The sequence below is a fragment of the Patagioenas fasciata genome, chromosome 3 (assembly GCF_037038585.1).
Source record: "Patagioenas fasciata isolate bPatFas1 chromosome 3, bPatFas1.hap1, whole genome shotgun sequence".
Taxonomy (NCBI): domain Eukaryota; kingdom Metazoa; phylum Chordata; class Aves; order Columbiformes; family Columbidae; genus Patagioenas; species Patagioenas fasciata.
The window spans coordinates 676636-695393 of record NC_092522.1 but is presented as its reverse complement, the minus strand read 5'-3'; the positions used below and the strand labels follow the sequence as shown (position 1 = coordinate 695393).

Sequence of the window (18758 nt, the reverse complement as noted above, 5' to 3'; positions counted from 1 at the left end):
TAGACCTTCATTCAGACACTGGCAATTTCTGGTTAAAGTGCAGGATTGCTTACCGGGGTAATACAGTTGCTGTCAAATCTCTCTTTCACCTCTTCTGGAGGAAGAATGCCACCTAGAGCAATAAAGACATTGAACAGAAGTAAATCAATATGGAACATTACAAACATTTTTGCATGATAAAAACCAGGATGGCTCTCCCGGTAACAATTAATACTCATTGGGAGTTAGTTTGTTAAAAAAAAAAACACCACAACAAATTAAAACGGCTTTTACCATTATATTATCTCCATCTTAAAATAAGGTATTAGTACATTTACAAACGTTGTTATTTCAGAGAAGCGATTTTGCTACCTATTCTGTCAAAAGACTGTGAAAGAAATCTCAAAGAAACTGAGCTTGCTAAATGAGATAAAACATTAGGAAATAATTATGTTCTTACATATTCTCCCCTACGTTTCCACTATCTATTCACTTGGGCTCACAAACAGGGTTACACCAACTTCTCTCATCTCTGAGCTTCATAAAGGGTCTTCGCAGTCTAGGAACGCTACAGGAAGAAACGTTAAACAAGTCTTTGTGCTCCTTTCCCTCGCTACCTGGGGTCCACAGCAGCTCCGTCCCGCTGCTCCAGCCCAGCCCGCGTCCTGCAGCCGCACACGCGCCCTGCGCACCGCAGCCGAGTCACCGAGCCCTGCCAGACCTGCGCCGCCTCGGCTGCTCCACGTAACTGCCCTTGCTCGCGGTTCTTACTCCTGGGCTGGAGTATTTCCAGTTGGTCCCTGCTTTTAAGGCTCAGCTCTCCTCTCATCAAGCCCTACAAGTTCACACCTGTCTCCATAAGGGTTTTGGTTTGTTTCCCACTGCTGCCTTTATCCCTGCTTTCCTCTTCCATTTTTTTTTAAAGGAATTAAGAATACTCAACACAAATCAATTTTGGGCAGGAGACAGAAGAAGGAAAAAAGTGACATTCGCTTTTATCTTAGTTCTTAACTCTGGAAGGTTTGCTTTGTAGCTTTGTAGGCTTGCTGGCCCCTCCTCCTAGTAATGTACAGACGAGTATCCACTGAGTAAGACATCCCTCTTCTAACCCCTTCTGAAGCATCCAAAACAAACAAGGTGACTCTCACTTGAACAACCTCAGATATGGCTACAACTCTACCTTTTGCCAGGATTTCTTGTCGGATTTTTTGCTTCTCTTCAGCAGCTTCCATGCCCTCCTTTGATGCTCTGAATCTCCTGGACCGCTGTTGATTCATTTTTGCACGTGGAGCCTAAAAGGGTCATAATGTTTGGTTCAGTTATTGCACCGGAACAATCGCTTCCTTTCTGCTAGTTGTTTTGGTAGCCAAGACAAGTCTCTTGAGATGGGCCAGTCTGTGATTATATGAGCACCTAACAAGACATCAGTCATAACTCTCTTGAAAATAAAAAGACCTCGGCAGACAGTAGTTAGCTACTACTTATGGTGGGTGTGTTGGGGTTTTTGAAAGGCTGCATCAACATTTAGTTGGGATTACTGCCATATACACACATATGTTAGGAATTCCTGCACCTGAGTTCAGGGGAAAAATCTTTTTACTTAATGATACTCACTTTACCTTCGAGAAACTGGAAAGCCTAGAAAAACAGCCCCAATAAAATCCAGCCAGTGCCCAGTCTAAGTGCATCTGCTTAAATGCGCTCAGTTCTTCCCAGCCTCCGGCACAGATTGCTACCGAAGACACACAACATCAGTGGTTTCAGAGTGTTACTGGTTTAGGGAAGTTTCCTGCTTCTCAGAAGCCAAGCTCAGACCACAGTGAACTACATCAGCCAGCTCACATAGCCCCGTGGACAATGAAACCCAGCCATAGTTTTAGTTACCCTCATCAAAATTAAATTAACTGTGTATTTTACCTGTAGTCTTCCATTTTAGAAAATTACTTCCCAAAGCATCTCATGAGAGCAGCCAGCATCTAACCCAACTTTACAAACAGCTGTTATAGGGAACTACATATATCCATACTTACTACTCCATCTATAGCCATGTAAAGAAGTCGCCGTGGTCTTACGATGTTGAAGATCCTGTCGATATACTCAAAAATCGCAACCATCATTTCATCTTCATTTTTGGGCGCTGGCCTAAAACACAGAGCATCCAATTTAACATCTGAAACGCTATCAATAAATCCTATTTGTAAAGAGACAAATAAACCAGCCTTACTTGTCCTCTGGATGCGTACAAGGGTGAATGATGCCGTTCATGTCCAGATAGAGGTTATCGAACTCCACCTCGTTAGGGTTAGGTTTGCTGGTATCGATTGGAACCTTGACACCATTGCACTCTTTAGCCTGCGAATGCCATCAAAACAGGTATTTCAGTACTCGGTTAGAGAAGTATCGCAAATAACCAGCAGAGGTATTAATGTACAGGCTCAAAGTCTGTTTTTTTCAATGGCAGCAGAAAAAAAAGAGAGCAAGAAGCTACCCACAGAATTACCTGTAGATGTGTGCTTACTGTGCTTATACTACTAAAACAGAGCTTTTTCAAGGAAAAAAAAAAAGATGTTTACAAACTAGCACAACTATTATGGTGAGCTAAAGCGGAGTTAGTTCTTTCCTGTGGGTCAGCATGTACTGTAAACAAGAAGTCTCCAAACCTCACGTTATTCAATAAAGCAATTTCTTCTACAGCCGGGATCATACAGACCCCTCGCAATTCAGCAAAGGGACTTCCACGTTTATAATGCAATGCTATGACTTTGTCATGACAAACAAAAGCATCAAAACCCTTCATCTTTAAACACTCAGTTCCTCGGATTGACACATCTGAAGGAACTTTGCTGGGACTTTCTGTTGCTGGTTCTCTCATTCACGTGAAACTCACGGGTAGCTGATGAGCCCACATGGATCGTTTCCCCTGAGCCTGCATCCGCAGCCTTGCTGCCCACCGCTCCTTAACATCCTAATTACAGAGCTCAGACTGTCAGCCTCCAAGGGACAAAAGCCCAACACACTAACAGACCGTGCCATCAACTTCCTTACAACGTTCCCTAGAGCTGCGGCAGAACTAGCTGAACTTACCCCACTCTGAAAGGGCAAAAATTAAAACCTCTAAAGCAAAATAAGCCTTTATTTGGTACTGACATTTTTTCAGTTACAGGTGCACAGAATTCTTTCATGGCAGTTTTGGGAAGACATTTTTAAATAACTGAACACTAAGTCTCTCTATTTCACGTCTTTAAAACAGGTGAAATCTCTGCTAATTCACATCTTTCTGACACTATTCATCCAAACCAGCCAGATCCGACAGAGGAAACCGTGACCGCTGTTTGCTCCTTTACAGAACCTTCCAGAACACACACACAAATCACATGTTTTTAGCAGAAACTGAGTTGTACCATGTGGTTCTAATGAATCTGCTCTGGGCAACCAAGACCTACAATTATTTAAAAGAAAGAACATCCTTCTGGTTTCCTTCAGCCACGGGACGAGGAGCTGGCTCTGCGTTCCACCTGATCCTCCGTCCAACCTCCTGCTGGAGCTGCCGCCAACCAGAAGGTATCAGAGGCTTACGGCTATGGGATATGGAAAATGAACTCATCCCTGCCACAGATCTTACCTTCAGTCTCGAAGGTAAAGCAAAGTAAGTATGGTCACGTTCAGATGGCCTCAAAAGCCATCCAGTTTTCATCTGCATACCGTCATGTCAGCAGCTTCACCGCTACATCCTCATAAACCTATCAGATTTTTAATGTAACAGCCCTGTAAAAGGTTTAAGTATCTGGGAGTGATATCTCTTGTGATATAACTAAACTGTTCACTTTTAATCTGCAGCCTCTTTTGAAACCATTGAAAATAGATCTTCAAATATGATACTTTAGTTGCAGCTTTATTAATTCAGATGAATTTGATTAAGAATATTCTCTCCTGGATTTTATATTATCTTCAAGATCTTCCTCTTATTCTTCCTGCTCGGCTTAAGAAGAAGATTAATCAGATTTAAGGAAAAGAAATAATCGAGCAAGGTAAGAGAACATGGATCAACTTTTTAGTATTTCAAAGAGACAAGCTAGCAGGAGATACAAAATTTCTGATTAGAGAGATTTATAGCAATCCTAAAATACACACAGAGCTGATTACATCGTAAGAGAAGTCTAAATTCACCTGCAGCAAGATAAACCACAGCTTCTCACTCCTGGCCTAGTCTGCTCTCAAATTTATGGCCAGATTTGAATATAAAAAATGTAATGAATATGATTTACCCACGCGCTGTCCTTACTGTAATTGCAACGCGCTCCTAAGTCGGAACAAAGCAATGTGCACGAGGACATCGGAGTGTGACACTGCGGGTATGGGGAATCCAGCCTGGCCCCATGGAATCCGACCTGCCTTTCCATTTCCTTTACTACAGAACACTCACTGTTACAAGCTCAATTATTAAACACAAAAAAGGGACGTACAGTCACAAACTCAGCCAAACCGAGACTACACAAACCTTTATTTCACCTAAATATTAGAGCAGTTTTGATTAGATAAAGATGAATGTAAATGTTCACAGATGTGATGAAAAAGATAAGCCTTGTGCTCTTAACAATAACTGTGCTTAATTGTTACAGATCGCAGACACGTTTGCTGTTTAACTTGTGACTGCTCTTAAACAAGACAGATCTCAAAGCATTAGCCAGAAACAGCTGCTTGTAAGACAAAAGCAGAGAACACCCATTCACAGTAAAGACGAGCCTGTAAAAGAATCTGCTTTACAGTGTCAAAACTCCACCTGCATCCTTCAGATCACAGGAACAGTGCTGCCAGCGTCACCGCGTGCTCACGGAGCGCCGGGGCTCTCCTGCCAGCACGGGTACAAATACGACACAGAAGCATCAAAGCCGCTGTCTCTGCCGTCTGACTCTGCTGCGAAACAGACCTCTGTTCATGGACATGAACATCTGAGGTGAGGAAGGGGATTTGGTGGGCACATGGCTTGGCCTGCACAGCCGGGTGGGATGCTGGCTGTACGCAAAACACCAAACCGTTCCTCTTCGTAATTTCCCCGCTCGGGTGAAAGGGGATGAAGCAAATCAACCGGCACAGAGCTGAGACAACAGGCAGGACACACAAACCCCATCCTTCAGACATCAGTGACCCGCAGGCCCAGCTGGGAGAAGCTGGTACAGACACATTGTTCTCCGGTTGCCCCCAATACCCCTGCCACCCACCTTCTCTGGCCGATGCTAACGCGACACCTGTACCTGAGAGCCCCCTGAACCGCACATCGCCCCGATCCTCAGAACAGGTCACACCGGAGACCACACAAACCCCAGGAGTTGGGTAAAGCAACTAGAACAACCCCTGCGAGCTGCCGACAGCCCAGCCCAGAGCCAGCTCCGCTGTAAACACGTACCTGTAAACCCACAGACCAGCTGCTTCTGCCACCGCTCCCCCAGGCACACAAATCCTCAGATCCCACCCACCCACTGGAGCAAGAAACTCACTTCTTGCAGCTACCGCTGAAATGAACACGCATCGTGCTGAGGCCAATGGAAACCACGAGTGTAACCAAAGCAAAAGAGTAGCTCATAGTTTTAACTGATTAATCCGAAACGGCAAACACAACCCGACAGCAACAGGACCTGAATACTAAACCCGATCCATCCGCGTATACTGAAATCCTGCTGAAGGGGAGCAGGTCATAACGCAGCCAAAAAGCCCAGTGTTTATACACAATTCCGCCACTTTGCTCTCTTCTCCCTCATCACCACACGTACACCAAGATACCATTTTAATCTTTCATACAACCCATCGGCTACAAAGGACGGGCCAGTTTCTTCCCAAACACCCCGGCCCTGCCCTTGCTCCCCCGAGCAGGATCCCGGGGCTGCTCCCCCCGCTTCCAGCCCCACAAGGTGCTTCTAACCCTGACACTTGCACTTCCCCGCTCTCTTTGACACTTTTGTTTTGAGGGAGCCCCAGAGCTTGCTGCAGCTTGTAGTTTACAAAAAAAGTGGCTGAAAAGAACACGCACCGAACCAAAACAAGAAATGGCACAAAATATCTCGGCTGCTCCCTCTTCACCCTGAGTTTTACCCAAGGCTTTGGCAATGCCTGCTCTTTTTGCCCGAAGCAGCACACAGGCAGAGGCTGCCCCGCCAGGAAGAGGGGCGCGTTTCACTGAACCAGCTGCAAACTGGAGGATCGCATGGAAAACCCAATTCCCTGCCCTAAAATCCCGTTTCCTTCCCCTAAAACCCCCATCTCTGCTCCCAAATCCCACTCCCTGTCTCAAACCCCCCACTCTCTGCCCCCAAAACACCAATTTCTTGCCCCAAAACCACATTTCCTGCCCCTACACCCCCAATTTCTTGCCCCCAAACCCCTGTTCCCTGCCTCCAAACACCCCCCTGCTCCCCGCCCCAAACCCCCCTGTTCCCTGCCCCAAACCCCCCCCGCTCCCTGCCCCAAGCACCGCCCCGCTCCCTGCCCCAAAACGCCCGCTCCCTGCCCCAAACACCCCCCCGCTCCCTGCCCCAAACACCCCCCCGCTCCCTGCCCCAAACACACCCCCCGCTCCCTGCCCCAAACACCCCCCCCGCTCCCTGCCCCAAACACCCCCCCCGCTCCCTGCCCCAAACACCCCCCCCGCTCCCTGCCCCAAACACCCCCCCCGCTCCCTGCCCCAAACACCCCCCCCGCTCCCTGCCCCAAACACCCCCCCGCTCCCTGCCCCAAGCACCCGTTCCCCCCAGCCGGCGTGTTAACCCCTCCCAGGCAGCGGCCGCTTCCACAATACAAGAGCAGCCATGGCGAGAAACCAAATAAAAACAAACAACAAGATCCCCTCAAGCCCCCTGAGCGCCCGAGGGAGCAGAGGGCAGGGAGCAGAGGGCAGGGAGCAGAGGGCAGGGAGCAGAGGGCAGGGAGCAGAGGGCAGGGAGCAGAGGGCAGGGAGCAGAGGGCAGGGAGCAGAGGGCAGGGAGCAGAGGGGCGGCTGCAGGGGCACAGCACGGACACCAACCGCTGACCGACCGGGCGCGAATTACCGACCGCAGCAGGCGACGCTCCCCGGGCCGCCACGGCGCCGTCCCCTCACCTTCTCCTCCACGCAGCTGACGATGATGGAGGGGTACTTGCGGCTGAGCCAGCGGAAGAAGGCCGGCACTCCCATGGCGGCGGCTCCGCGGCCTCCTGGCACCGGGCGAGGCGGACGCGCTTCCGGGGCACAACGCGAGGCTTCCGGGGCACAACGCGGCGCGGGGCGCCATGGGCGTGGTCACGTGGGGCGAAGGCGGTGCCGCCATCTTAGAGGCGGGCAGGGCGGAGCGGGCATGGCGGCCTGAGGGGAGCGGAGGGGAGCGGGCCGGGCTCCTCGTGTCCGCTGTGAGGGGCTGGTGGCGTCGCCTCCGCCTCAGGGTGCCGGGGCTCCCCGGGCACAGAGGGGAAGGCCCGAGGCCGCGCCGCGCTGCGTGCGGGGCCCGCCCGGCGCGGCTCTGTGAGGAGACCCGCCCGCCAGTGACAGAAAGCGGTTAAACCAGGAGCGGGGCGCTGGGCAGCGGCGACAGTCACCAGTGGAGCCTGGAGAGCAGGAGATGAGGGGAGACCTTTGATCCCTGAGCTGCCTGACAGGAACTTGGAGCTAGGTGGTCGGGCTCTGCTCCCCAGGAACAAGCGCCAGGAGCAGAGGAAACGGCCTCAAGTTGCCTAGGGGAGGTTGAGGTTGGATTTGGGAACAATTTCTTCCCCAAAGGGCTGTGGGGGAGTCACCATCCCTGGAGGGCTGGACAGACGGACACGAGGTTCTCAGGACACGGGGCAGTGCCCTGGACTCGGTCACCCTGAGGGGCTTTTCCAGCCGAAGCGGTGCCGTGACTGCCACAGCGGGGAGAGGCCCCGTCCCGCCGCTTTGCCAGCTGCATAAGCAAACACGATTAAGTTCGCCAACGTTAAAATGGAATTAATCGTGCAGGTATTAGCGGGGATTAGGGGGGCAGGTTCTGTGTGTCCTGTCACCGCGCACCAGCTCCCCGGAAGGGCACCGAGCGGCGAGGACGAGGAAGCAGCCTGGGAAGCATTAACAAAAACAACAAAAGCCCGGCGGTGCTTGCCGAGTCAAGGCCGCGGGCGTGGGGGCACGGGAACCTGGCTCCTTGGCTCTACAACAAATTAACCCAATGCTGTGTTTCCCGTTATTCCAGGCTGTTGTTAAGCCATTTTCTGTTGTCGCTCCTCTGAATAAAATCTGTGACTTGAATAAATCTCCCCAGCAACTTTCTGTTGGCGCTAAGGATCGTCCTTTACCTGCTCCTCACAAAACGTGCCCTGGTTGAGTTTCTCGCCATAGCGCTGCTCTCCTTGGAATTCCATATGGAGTGAGGCAGCTTAGCATCAACACACCTGCTCCTATTTATGGGCAACCTGTTGTTTGTCTGATTGTGCTGAAGAAAACCAACCGAACAAAAAACAACCCACAGAAAATAGTGGCAGTAGCGAAAGAATCACAACCATAATACAATCGCTTGCCTAAGCAAGCGCTGAACAAATTAATACTGCAACAAACGTTTCCTTGAAAAGTCAATCCGGTGCTTTCTGTCCGCTGTCCCCCAGGTGCCAGCGTGTTTGTCCCACAGAGGCGCGGGGTCACGAGCCGAAGTTTCACCTCGCAATGTGCGAAAAAGGAAAAGGACCATGGCAGCAAGCGGTTGCAGGTACACGGTGGGAGTGAAAATCCGTTTCCTTACGGTGTTTCCCAGCTGAGCGGCGTGCTGATGTCAATCAGCGACGGCTGGATGGGCGACAGTCCCCTGTCCGTCACCGTCATCTGTCACCATCTCCAGGCTGCCGGGGTGACAGCTGTGAAGGAGCAGAATGAAGTTGAGTGGCAGGATGCTGCGCGTCTAATGAGCCTGTGCACAATGCGGGGATAATCGGCGCTGCTCCGGAGGAACTCGGCGATCGCGGCGGCTCCGAGAGCGTGGAGCTCCCGCCATCTGTCACCTGTCAGGGCTGTGTGCGGCCGGGCCGAGGGGACGGTGATGGGCGCCTCGTGTCGCGCACGGGACACAAGCCGGGCTGGTGTTGGGAGCCAGCGGCGCTCAGCGCTGTGGGGGCACGGCGGGTTTGCTGCGGTGCCACCCAGCCGGGCCTCGGTCTGACACGCGGAGTCCCGTGGGGTGACACCGGGTGATTTTACGCAGGAGGGATCGCAGGAGCCGTAACCCAAAACAGCCTGTGGCTGAGCGGGCACAGAAACCTGGCACAGTGGGGAGGGTGTTAAAGCCTTCAGTAAAGTCCGGCTTTAGTGCTTTAGTCGAGTCTCGGGTGCCAGCAGCCCTGGTCACACATCCTGCCGCAGCCGCTGTCCCAGCTGTGGGAACACTCGACCCTGCAGTGTGGCCCCCAGCCCAAGCCGAGCCAGCACACAGCCGCACCGGGGGCTTTATTCCATGTTCTTGAGCTCGTCTCAGACTACACGCTCTTTTATTGAACTGAACATCTTTACCATCTTAAAATGGTTTTTGATGGACTGGGCCCAAAGATTGGTGCCTGCATTCAAAGCTGCAGCTCTGCTTTGCAGCCGAGTTTAATTGGGGTGCTGGTTTCCGCTTTGAACTTAGTGTAATGATGAACAGATTTATTTTTTTTAATATGTCCCCTGGTTTCTCCCTTCGAAAGAAAATCTCATGTTTAATGAACTTAATTTTAGATAAAAGGAATTAAAAGGAGGAAATTAAAAATGCATGAAGCTCCCAGAGCCCTCCAGCTGCTGTGATGTCCGTGCAGCAACGCCAGCACGGGTTCTTACAAAGCAAGCGAAAGCGGAAAAGCAGTGGGGCTCGCCACATGTAAATGCCGCTCTGTTCCAAAGTGTGCCGAATTACAAATGTACATTTTATGCATTTCTTCTTCTTGATCTACTGCAGAGGCAGATAAAGATCAAACATGCCAGCAGATGTATGCATACCCACAATGCTCGCTCGCTTTCCGCCAGCTCTGTGGCCGCAGCAGCGGCGCGCAGGGAGGGACCAGCTCCCTGCCCGGGGAGGTTACCGGCAGCCCCCACCCTGAGGTGACACAGGGGACACCTTGGGACACATCTTCATTTAGCCCCAAACCGAACACAGCACTGAAAGGCTCAGGCTCCCGGGGCCCGGCTGCCGTCAGACCAGGAGAACACTGAGCAGCTGCGAGAAAACGCACACAAGGAGCCCACATATTGTACCAAAGAATATTTATTGTGTAGTTACATTTTCTTTGACTGTGATGAGCCGCGCGTCAGACAGCAGCGCTCTCAACACGTACATGATGAGATTGGTTATTCCTTCCCCAAAGCAAGCGGGGGAACCTCAGTCATAGAAGTCATCAAATTCGTCTGCTTCTGGGCTGTGGCTCTGTGGGCGCAAAGCGGCCTCGATCTCGGAGCTGCTGTCGTCGGATTCGCCCCAGAAAGCTGAGGGTGAGGGGGGAAAAAATAAATGACAAGAGCTTTTCCAGGTGGATGTCACTTGTGTCCCAGGCACGGCCACGCTGCAGCTCCCCAGCACGGCACGGAGCAGGGGGCGAGGAGCACCGGATGCGTTTCTGAGCAGGTCATGAGTTACTGTATTGAGGAAAGATGTTTAGTTTTAACCAGCGCGACACCGGGTGCTTACCTTTGGATTTTATAGCGGTCACCGTGCCCTTCCTGCTTTCAGTCCTGTAAAAGAGAAAGATTTCAAATAATCAGCACAGTGTCACAGAATTAAAAGAGTGTAAGTCAACTTTAAAACAACAACACAACTGTGAGATGCTTTTAAAAAAAAATAAATAACTCCTGTGACTACTTTTTTATCGTGGATTTCCTCACCTTCCTGTCTTCTAAAAGGTGGCAAAAAGCGGGCGGGAGGGACCCTGTCCTGGTGTCGGGGTGACCAGAGTCCCTCTTTGCTCCACACCAGTAGGGAACTGAGGGCACAGATCAGAGCTCTGCCTGCCCTTTGCAGCCCGTCAGGTAACACCAAGAAAGCCAAGAAACACCCCCTGGAGCCCTAAAAGCCGCCCTGGAGCACTGAGCACCGCTCCCTGCGCCCCGGCCATCCAGCTCCCCCGCGCCACCCACCCGGGACGCGAGAGCCTCCCCTTTGATCCGCCCCCCGCTCCGCTGTTCTGCTAAACGCCGCTCTTGTGTCTGAGCCGCACAGGCCCTTTTGAGCCCCTCAAACAAGCTGGAATCATTTTGATCTTTTGTGTGCAGCGTGCGCATTGTGTTGGTGCTGGGAAATAATCGCGTAGGGGCAATGATGGAGGAGAATTAACTGTTATATTAACAGTCCCGCAATAAGCTCCAAAACTAAAGCTCCGGCGGATTTTCATAAGGAAGATCAAATGGGAGAGATTTGTGACGTTGCTGTGCGGACTAGTAAAATATAAGAAATGTCAACCCGCAGTGTGAAGCTGTTGCCGCAGTCAAAACAGGACTCAATCGGCTGTCAACAATCTCATGCAGTTTGCTGCATTTCGTTTAAAGACGTGGCAGCTAATACATAATTGCTTGAAGCGGGGAGTTAAAAATATCCCGATGCTATTGTGGAGGCATTTGTGAAGGCGAATGAAAAACGCAAAGCGCAGACAGAGCCGATTCAGAGCCTGGCTCGTACCAGCGGGTCCAGCCGGGCGCGGGTGCAGCTGGAGAGCCGCGCTCCAGCGCTTATAGAAACTTCGGCACAACAGAAAGCTCCCACTGTTCACACCGTGCTCCTTCCCACGAGCTGAGAACACCGCCAGCACACAATCTCCCTCTTTGCAGATACACACAAATGCCCAGAGGCAGAGTATTAAACACAGCCAAAGTTCAACCAAGGCACCAAACTGAGGCTTAATCACTAGTAACGAGTTAACAGTACCAGCTGAGTATTAACAGTGTGACATAAGTAATTATTAACTTATTATTTCCCAAAGTACAGAACTTTCAAGTGTTAGCCTTCCAGTGTTCATCCGGTCTGTTTGCACCCCTCTGAATGCCTTCTGTTTATTCCGAGCCAGACCCCGCACTGCATTACACTCCAGCTTCTCCTTCAGGCACATTTACTGGAGGGTATTGGCAGCAAGCGCGTTAAACCGGAGCCTCTGGGTTGAGTCCTGCGGTGCTGAGCGCCCTGCACCGCTGCTGGCTTGGGTGGGACCTCGCGGAGCTGCCCGCGCACCCCGGCCCGGCAAAGCGCTCCAGCGGCTGCGGCTCGGGCGGCCGCGCTGCTCTTCCCGGGCGCAGAGCCACACGCACTTGTTGCTGCGCTCCAGGTTGCGAGGTGACGCGTGGGGTGGGCTGCACAGCGCCCAGGAGCCCGGGGGGACGGGATCAGGCGCCGTCCGCCTCCACCATCTCCCCTCATTGAGAATGGAGGCACTGGGGCCTCTTGAGCAGCCACGGCAGGTCCCGCAAGGGAAGGTTTGCTCGCTTTTCCCTGCAGTTCCAGTCCACGTCCAACACGAGGGCCGGTCACGGGGCGGTGACAAGGACCACCGCGGCTGGGGGAACGTCCGGACACCTTCCCACAAAGAAAAGGGTTCGTGCTGACAGGAGAGGGGCAGGTACATGTTTGTGCTCTGCCAAACCCCATCTGTCTGTCAGGGTTCACCCACCACACTCCGGATTCGCTCCACGAGCAGCACGGAGCCGTCGATTCTGCGTCAGCAGAGGTTTGGCACAAGGGCTGCGGGCACCGGAGAAACGCCTGCGGAGACGGGGAGAGCGGAGCTGAGCCGCTGGAAATCACAGCTTCGCCTGGAGAACGCGGCACGGCAGCTTTGTAACGGGGAACAGAATTCTGGAATGACCAATGACGTGTTAGTCACGGCTGATAAGATGCAAGACGAGCCCCGCGCCGCACAGCATTTGTATTCAGAAATGGGCAAATTCAATCATGGAAGTTATCATCTGGTGTGCCGAGCACACAATGACCGCACGGACCTCCGCGGAGAAACTGGAGGGGCATAAATGGAGAAGGCCGGTTCCAGCGCCTCGACTAATCCCCCGCCGTGACCCTTCCGTATCCATTTACACATTTACACATCCCTAAAATAATTCCAAACTGAACCTAGGCGCTAACAAAGAAAAAACCCAAACCAGTTTCACTTCAAAGGGCCTTTTAATCTCTCCTTCACTCTGATGAAACAGCCTTTTTGTATGGGAGATGCTGCAGCAAGAAAAGCTCCAAGAAAATATTTTTCCCTCTGCAAAGAAAATTAATATTAAGAGGAAAACGCCCGAGCAATGAGAGCCAAGGGACTGGAGGTGGCCACCGAAAACAGCAGAGAACGTTTCCTTCAGCCTGAGCAGCTTTTGCAAAGCACCTGTTGAACCTTCATGTTTTAGTGTCAAGTGAAAAAAGACACAAGCACCACTGAAAAAACTAAAGCAGCCCACTGCCAACAAAAAAAGTGACACAAAGAAAATTAATCAGACAGCAAGGGGAGGGGGAACCGAACTGAACCAACCAAACCCACACCAACAAACCCCAGCCAGGCACCAGGGTGAAATAACAACACCCACATGCCAGGTTTTGTCAGAGTGCAGCGGCCTGGGGAACACGGACGCCCCGCACACGCTGCCGGGACCCCAACACAAACCCCGTGCTGCTTTTGTGCAGGGTGCTGCTAATTGCTAATTAACCTCAGCGAGAGAAAGGAGGAAGCTTCTTCCCAGCAACCCATGAGGATGCAGACACAGATCGGGGTGAGATTTACTGGTAACGGGTGTCACGGGAGTGCTGCCCAGCCTGGGAAGTCGGGACAGACCAAGCGCTCCATTCACCATGGCAGAACTGCAGTAACACTATCCCATTTAAGTAATTACACTCTGGATATGTTTGGTTTAGCATACAAATATGTAGATTGAGTTACGTTTCAGACCATTCCCTGTTTAGCTGCACCTCACTGCAGGAGTAAACTCGATTTCCTCTGCGCAAAGGCGGCGGGTTTGGGGAGACGCTGTTGCCTCTCCCTGCAATCCATCCATTCCTCGCCGATATTCAGAGCACCCCTGCTGCAACGCCACTGCTCCTGCACCAACTGCGTCGTAGGGTTTAGGAAACAAAGTGCACAGAAACATCATAACATCAGAAAATCGCCCGAATTTACAGCCAGCTTCTCCCAGGAGCGCCCAGAGAGCCAAGGTGCGGCAGGAGGATGAACCCACGGGACACGGCTCAGTCCCGGGTGCAGTGCAGCCCCCAGCGCTCCCGCACCCCGGCCAGGGCAGGCTGCGCCCAGCCAGCTCAGCACGGGCCCCTGGTTCTGCTGGGGATGCGTGGTGTTGAACTGGTTTTGCTGGGGGATGCGTGGCGTCCCACTGATTTTACTGGGGGGTGTTCCACTGGGGCACACACGGTGCCCCACTGGTGTTCTGGAGATGCACGGTGCCCCACTGGTTTTGCTGGGGGACACACTGCGTCCCACTGGTGTTGTGGGGATGCGCGGAGCCCGAGTGCCCCCCGCTGGCCAGGACACCTCGGTGCGGAACATCACCCCCAGGAATAATTAAGAGGATGAATTATAATCTGCCCATTTTTATTTGCATATCATTACATCTGTGTTTGGTACGGACAGCTTTCGACTAAAAACCAGCCCTCAGAGAGCAGGCCGGATTACTTCCCGAAGACAGATTAATCAAAGTTTAAAATACTTTACACCGTGTTTACGTCGTCGCAAATTAAAATTGTTCTTTGGTTCTCAGCTGATGACGCAACTTTAATCTCCAGATTATTTTGCAATGAGACAGCGCAAACAAGTAAAAGAAACCCCTAAACTGCTCTTCTCAAAGGCGGGGAATTACCCAGCAAGCGAGTGACCCCCACCGGCCGCGGCCACGGCTGCAGCGCGGCGATGCCACACACGGCGCTGGGGACACCCGCTCCTGACTCCCGATACCGTCCCCGAGCGACCGTGAACCTTCTCTCGGTAACGTAAAGGCAGGAGAAGCGTTCTGCAGCTGGGGCCGAGCAGGAGGACATTGCTGAGGAGAGGAAGCTCTGGCATGCACCGCCGAACAAAAGGGAACAAGTGGTCTTTACTCAGAGAGCAGCTTCCTATTAAGACTCACTCCTTCGTACATTATGCCTTTCATCCCCACTCAACCACAAAATGATTTTGCTGTAGGAAATACAATGGCAGAAAAAGATTTACATTGAAAGAATCTTTAATAATAAACTGTTGCAGATCTGCCTACTTCCCCGTGATTTATAATACAATAAACATCGGATTCTATTAAGTCTCATGCACTGAAGACATGCACTGAAAAAGCGAATATGAAAGCCCTCAATTCTTCCCGTCTCCAGTACCATAATAGTGAAATGAGCATGTATAAATGTGCTAAGAGTATCTCTTTGCATCTTTTATAGCTTGTGTGTATTAATCTGTAAAGCTTATTAAGAAAGTCATTGCTATGCAAAGCAGCACCCAATCTCTTTCTCCTGCTTTTCAAGAGAGCGCAGTGTTTGGCCAATGGGACCGGGCCCCGGCCCCTCATTGCGCATTCATAACATGCAACATTTGCACAATGTATCTCTCAAAGGCTGCTGAATAGAAAGCCTTAATACTCATGTAAACAACTGCAAACCAATTACTTAATGAATCAGGCCCACACATAATGAGGTGCCAGACAAAGAGCTATAAATGCATTTTTGCGCCCGAGCCTCCGCTTTAAAGTAAAATCCCTCAGCTGTAGTTTGGGCTTAACTGGCACATCATAATTATTGTCTGGAGGACATCAGAGGAGCCATGTTTTGTATTTGGGTCCAGCGGGGTCCTTGCCGGGGTCACTCATCAGCTCGGTGACAAATCGCGGCAAAGAAGAATTTATAGAAGTACGGGCGCAGCCCCGCGCAGTTACGCTGATTCTCAAGTACCGCGTTTCGAGACCACTTGTCAAAGCAATAAAGCCCAGGAGTGACTGCGGCGGGCGCAGCGCGAGCGAGGGAACCGCACCGTGTCCTGCAAACCTCTGATCCGCTCTGCTCCCCTCCAGAGAGCGAGGGAACCGCACCATGTCCTGCAAACCTCTGATCCGCTCTGCTCCCCTCCAGAGAGCGAGGGAACCGCACCATGTCCTGCAAACCTCTGATCCCCTCCAGAGAGCGAGGGAACCGCACCGTGTCCTGCAAACCTCTGCTCCCCTCCAGAGAGCGAGGGAACCGCGCCGTGTCCTGCAAACCTCTGATCCCCTCCAGAGAGCGAGGGAACCGCACCGTGTCCTGCAAACCTCTGCTCCCCTCCAGAGAGCGAGGGAACCGCGCCGTGTCCTGCAAACCTCTGATCCCCTCCAGAGAGCGAGGGAACCGCACCGTGTCCTGCAAACCTCTGCTCCCCTCCAGAGAGCGAGGGAACCGCGCCGTGTCCTGCAAACCTCTGATCCCCTCCAGAGAGCGAGGGAACCGCACCGTGTCCTGCAAACCTCTGATCCCCTCCAGAGAGCGAGGGAACCGCGCCGTGTCCTGCAAACCTCTGATCCCCTCCAGAGAGCGAGGGAACCGCACCGTGTCCTGCAAACCTCTGATCCAGCGAGCGAGGGAACCACACCGTGTCCTGCAAACCTCTGATCCCCTCCAGAGAGCGAGGGAACCGTGCCGTGTCCTGCAAACCTCTGATCCCCTCCAGAGAGCGAGGGAACCGCGCCGTGTCCTGCAAACCTCTGATCCAGCGAGCAAGGGAACCACACCGTGTCCTGCAAACCTCTGCTGTGTGGCCCACAGTGTCCCACTGCCGGGGCTGTCACCCAACCACTGCGGCTCCGTGTCACCCAACCACCGCGGCTCCGTGTCACCCAACCACCGCGGCTCCGTGTCACCCAACCACCGCGGCTCCGTGTCACCCAACCACCGCGGCTCCGTGAGCCTGTGGGGTTTTGTGACTCACTTGTGACTTCGAGCCGCTTGAAGAGACTCCCTTTCCTAAAGCAGCATGGTCGTGTATCGGCGCGTGAAGCACGCTCGCTCCTCAGCGCTGAAAGGCACCAAATTACAGGGCAGACTGAATTATTTTAAAATGTATCGCAAATCAGAATTTGAAAGAAATAGCAAAAAAGCCATGCAGGCCATATGAACAGCATCTGAAAAATGCAGAAGGCACCAAAGGCGTTATTAGCAAGCACTGCCACATCCAAGGGGAACAACCTTGGAGACTTTCTCTGAAGAATAAAAACCAACTTCATTTTAAACTCTACGTATTTTATTCAGATGCTTAATGGTGATCCTGGAAGCAAGTTCTTCAGGGCCTGGCTCTGCTCCTGCTGCCCTGGGCCTTCAGTCAATGACCAAAATCTGAATGTTTGAAAATACAGATATAGGAGCACTCTTGCATTTCATACCATAAGGTAGCACCATTTGCAACAAAGACAGTTCTGGACAAACTGGGAAAACAAGCAAACAAAAATAGCTTGAATGTAAAACCGTAAGAATTAATCCTAAGCAAAAGCACGAATGTCATTCATCAATACCATATCACAGCTTCGCTTTAGTTACGGGACTGGAAGAATTATAGAAACACTGGGATTTTTAGACAAAGTTCGCAGAACTGGAGTTGTGTCTCATCAACACTGAGCCCATCGGTAATGGTGTAAAGCATTTAAACAAATAAGAACAAACTGCACCCTTTGGTACATGCGAGGCCATTAATCCAACATCTCTTGAAAGCAAGCGAGGTGCATTATAAGCACCCCCATATCAAATCCAGCCCCCAGCCTGTGAAAAGCGCTGTCCAGGCACAGGGAGGAGAAACCCGGCACTTTATTTCTTGAAGAATCAGTGTTTTCTGCCTGCCCCGCTCCTGAGCGGCCCCATTGTGTGGCCCCCGAGCAGCCCTACTGAGAGCAGCTGTACGCGCTAATTTGTGGTTCACTGACATGGCAATTGAGTCCTAAAATGAGAAAACAACAGCTGCAAAACAATACTTGGCTTTGGCGCAAATATTTTCTGAGGTGCACCGAACTAAGATGTTTCCTTACATAAACAAATATGAACCTTAACCCCACAACAAGTAAAACAACATAAAATAATCGGAGCTTCAGTGGTTTTCTCTGTGTGTTTCTCATTGTACAGCAGCATTTCAAGTGTTAAAGGATCGAACAGCTTTACCTTGGGAAGGGAGGACTCCTTTCATTCGAGGAAGAACTGGTTTCCAAACGCATTTCTTGGCTTCCTTTTGCTTTGGAGCCGTTATCGCCAGCACCCCTGCCTGCAAAGTGAGAGCAGCGACTGTCAGCTTCCAGCAGGGGCTGGCACCCAGGGCCCAGCACCAGTCCCCAGCACCAGTCCCAGTCCCAATCCCAGCACTGTCCCCAGCAGCCGCACAGCTGTCTGCGCAACACCAGGTGGAAATCGGGGGAAAAGCAGAGGAAAACAGCCACCCTTGCTGTTGATCAAGTCACGGGATGATGATTTCTGCTGAACAGTGATGGTTTTGTACGTTTTACCCCGTTTTGGGAAAAAAGAGCAAACACAGATTCTCTTACGAGCCGTATTGTGTCATGGCAACTCCACGCAAAACTTAAAGGATTTCTGAAGTCTTTCTACTTGGGTTTTTTTAATGCTCAGGTTCTCATTTACTTTAGTTAATTGGGAAGCCAGGCTATTTTCATTCTCCTTCCCTTTAAACGTCCATTGTTTCAGATAGTTAAAGTTCTTGTAGTGTTATTTGACACAGCAGTATTTTCAACCATTATCTTGCAATAGAGCTGCATTTGGGAGACACGAATCTTGGGATTTTTACACCTTAAACAGCCAAACACTCAACTATTCCAAACTCCTTTACCCACG

At 51.5% G+C, this 18758-nt stretch overlaps 2 protein-coding genes and 1 long non-coding RNA gene across 11 annotated transcripts in view; 1 reads left to right on the top strand and 2 right to left on the bottom strand.

Annotated features, from left to right (window-relative positions):
• Window positions 1–7213, bottom strand: part of XRN2 (5'-3' exoribonuclease 2) — a 37122-nt gene extending 29909 nt beyond the window's left edge. For both annotated transcript variants that reach the window (XM_065834331.2, XM_071805579.1), the window contains exons 1-5: window positions 7070–7213; window positions 2204–2331; window positions 2010–2121; window positions 1160–1271; window positions 54–112 (exon numbers count right to left, since the gene is read on the bottom strand). In XM_065834331.2, the coding sequence (XP_065690403.1) occupies window positions 54–112; window positions 1160–1271; window positions 2010–2121; window positions 2204–2331; window positions 7070–7144 (486 nt within the window). In that variant the 5' untranslated portion in view covers window positions 7145–7213. The remainder of the gene's footprint in view (window positions 1–53; window positions 113–1159; window positions 1272–2009; window positions 2122–2203; window positions 2332–7069) is intronic.
• A 52-nt stretch (window positions 7214–7265) lies between these two features.
• On the top strand, window positions 7266–10796 carry LOC139827484 (uncharacterized). Its single transcript, XR_011738043.1, has 2 exons — window positions 7266–7942; window positions 8581–10796. It is a non-coding gene; the product is annotated as an uncharacterized lncRNA (long non-coding RNA).
• Window positions 10188–18758, bottom strand: part of KIZ (kizuna centrosomal protein) — a 110853-nt gene continuing 102282 nt past the window's right edge. For 6 of the 8 annotated variants that reach the window (XM_071805584.1, XM_071805582.1, XM_071805580.1 and 3 more), the window contains 3 exons: window positions 18078–18177; window positions 10626–10669; window positions 10188–10423 (listed from right to left, as the gene is read on the bottom strand). In XM_071805584.1, coding sequence (XP_071661685.1) covers window positions 10320–10423; window positions 10626–10669; window positions 18078–18177 — 248 coding nt within the window. In that variant the 3' untranslated portion in view covers window positions 10188–10319. Of the gene's footprint in view, window positions 10424–10625; window positions 10670–18077; window positions 18178–18758 lie in introns of those variants that run through there. The other 2 variants (XR_011738037.1, XR_011738038.1) reach the window with 2 other exon arrangements.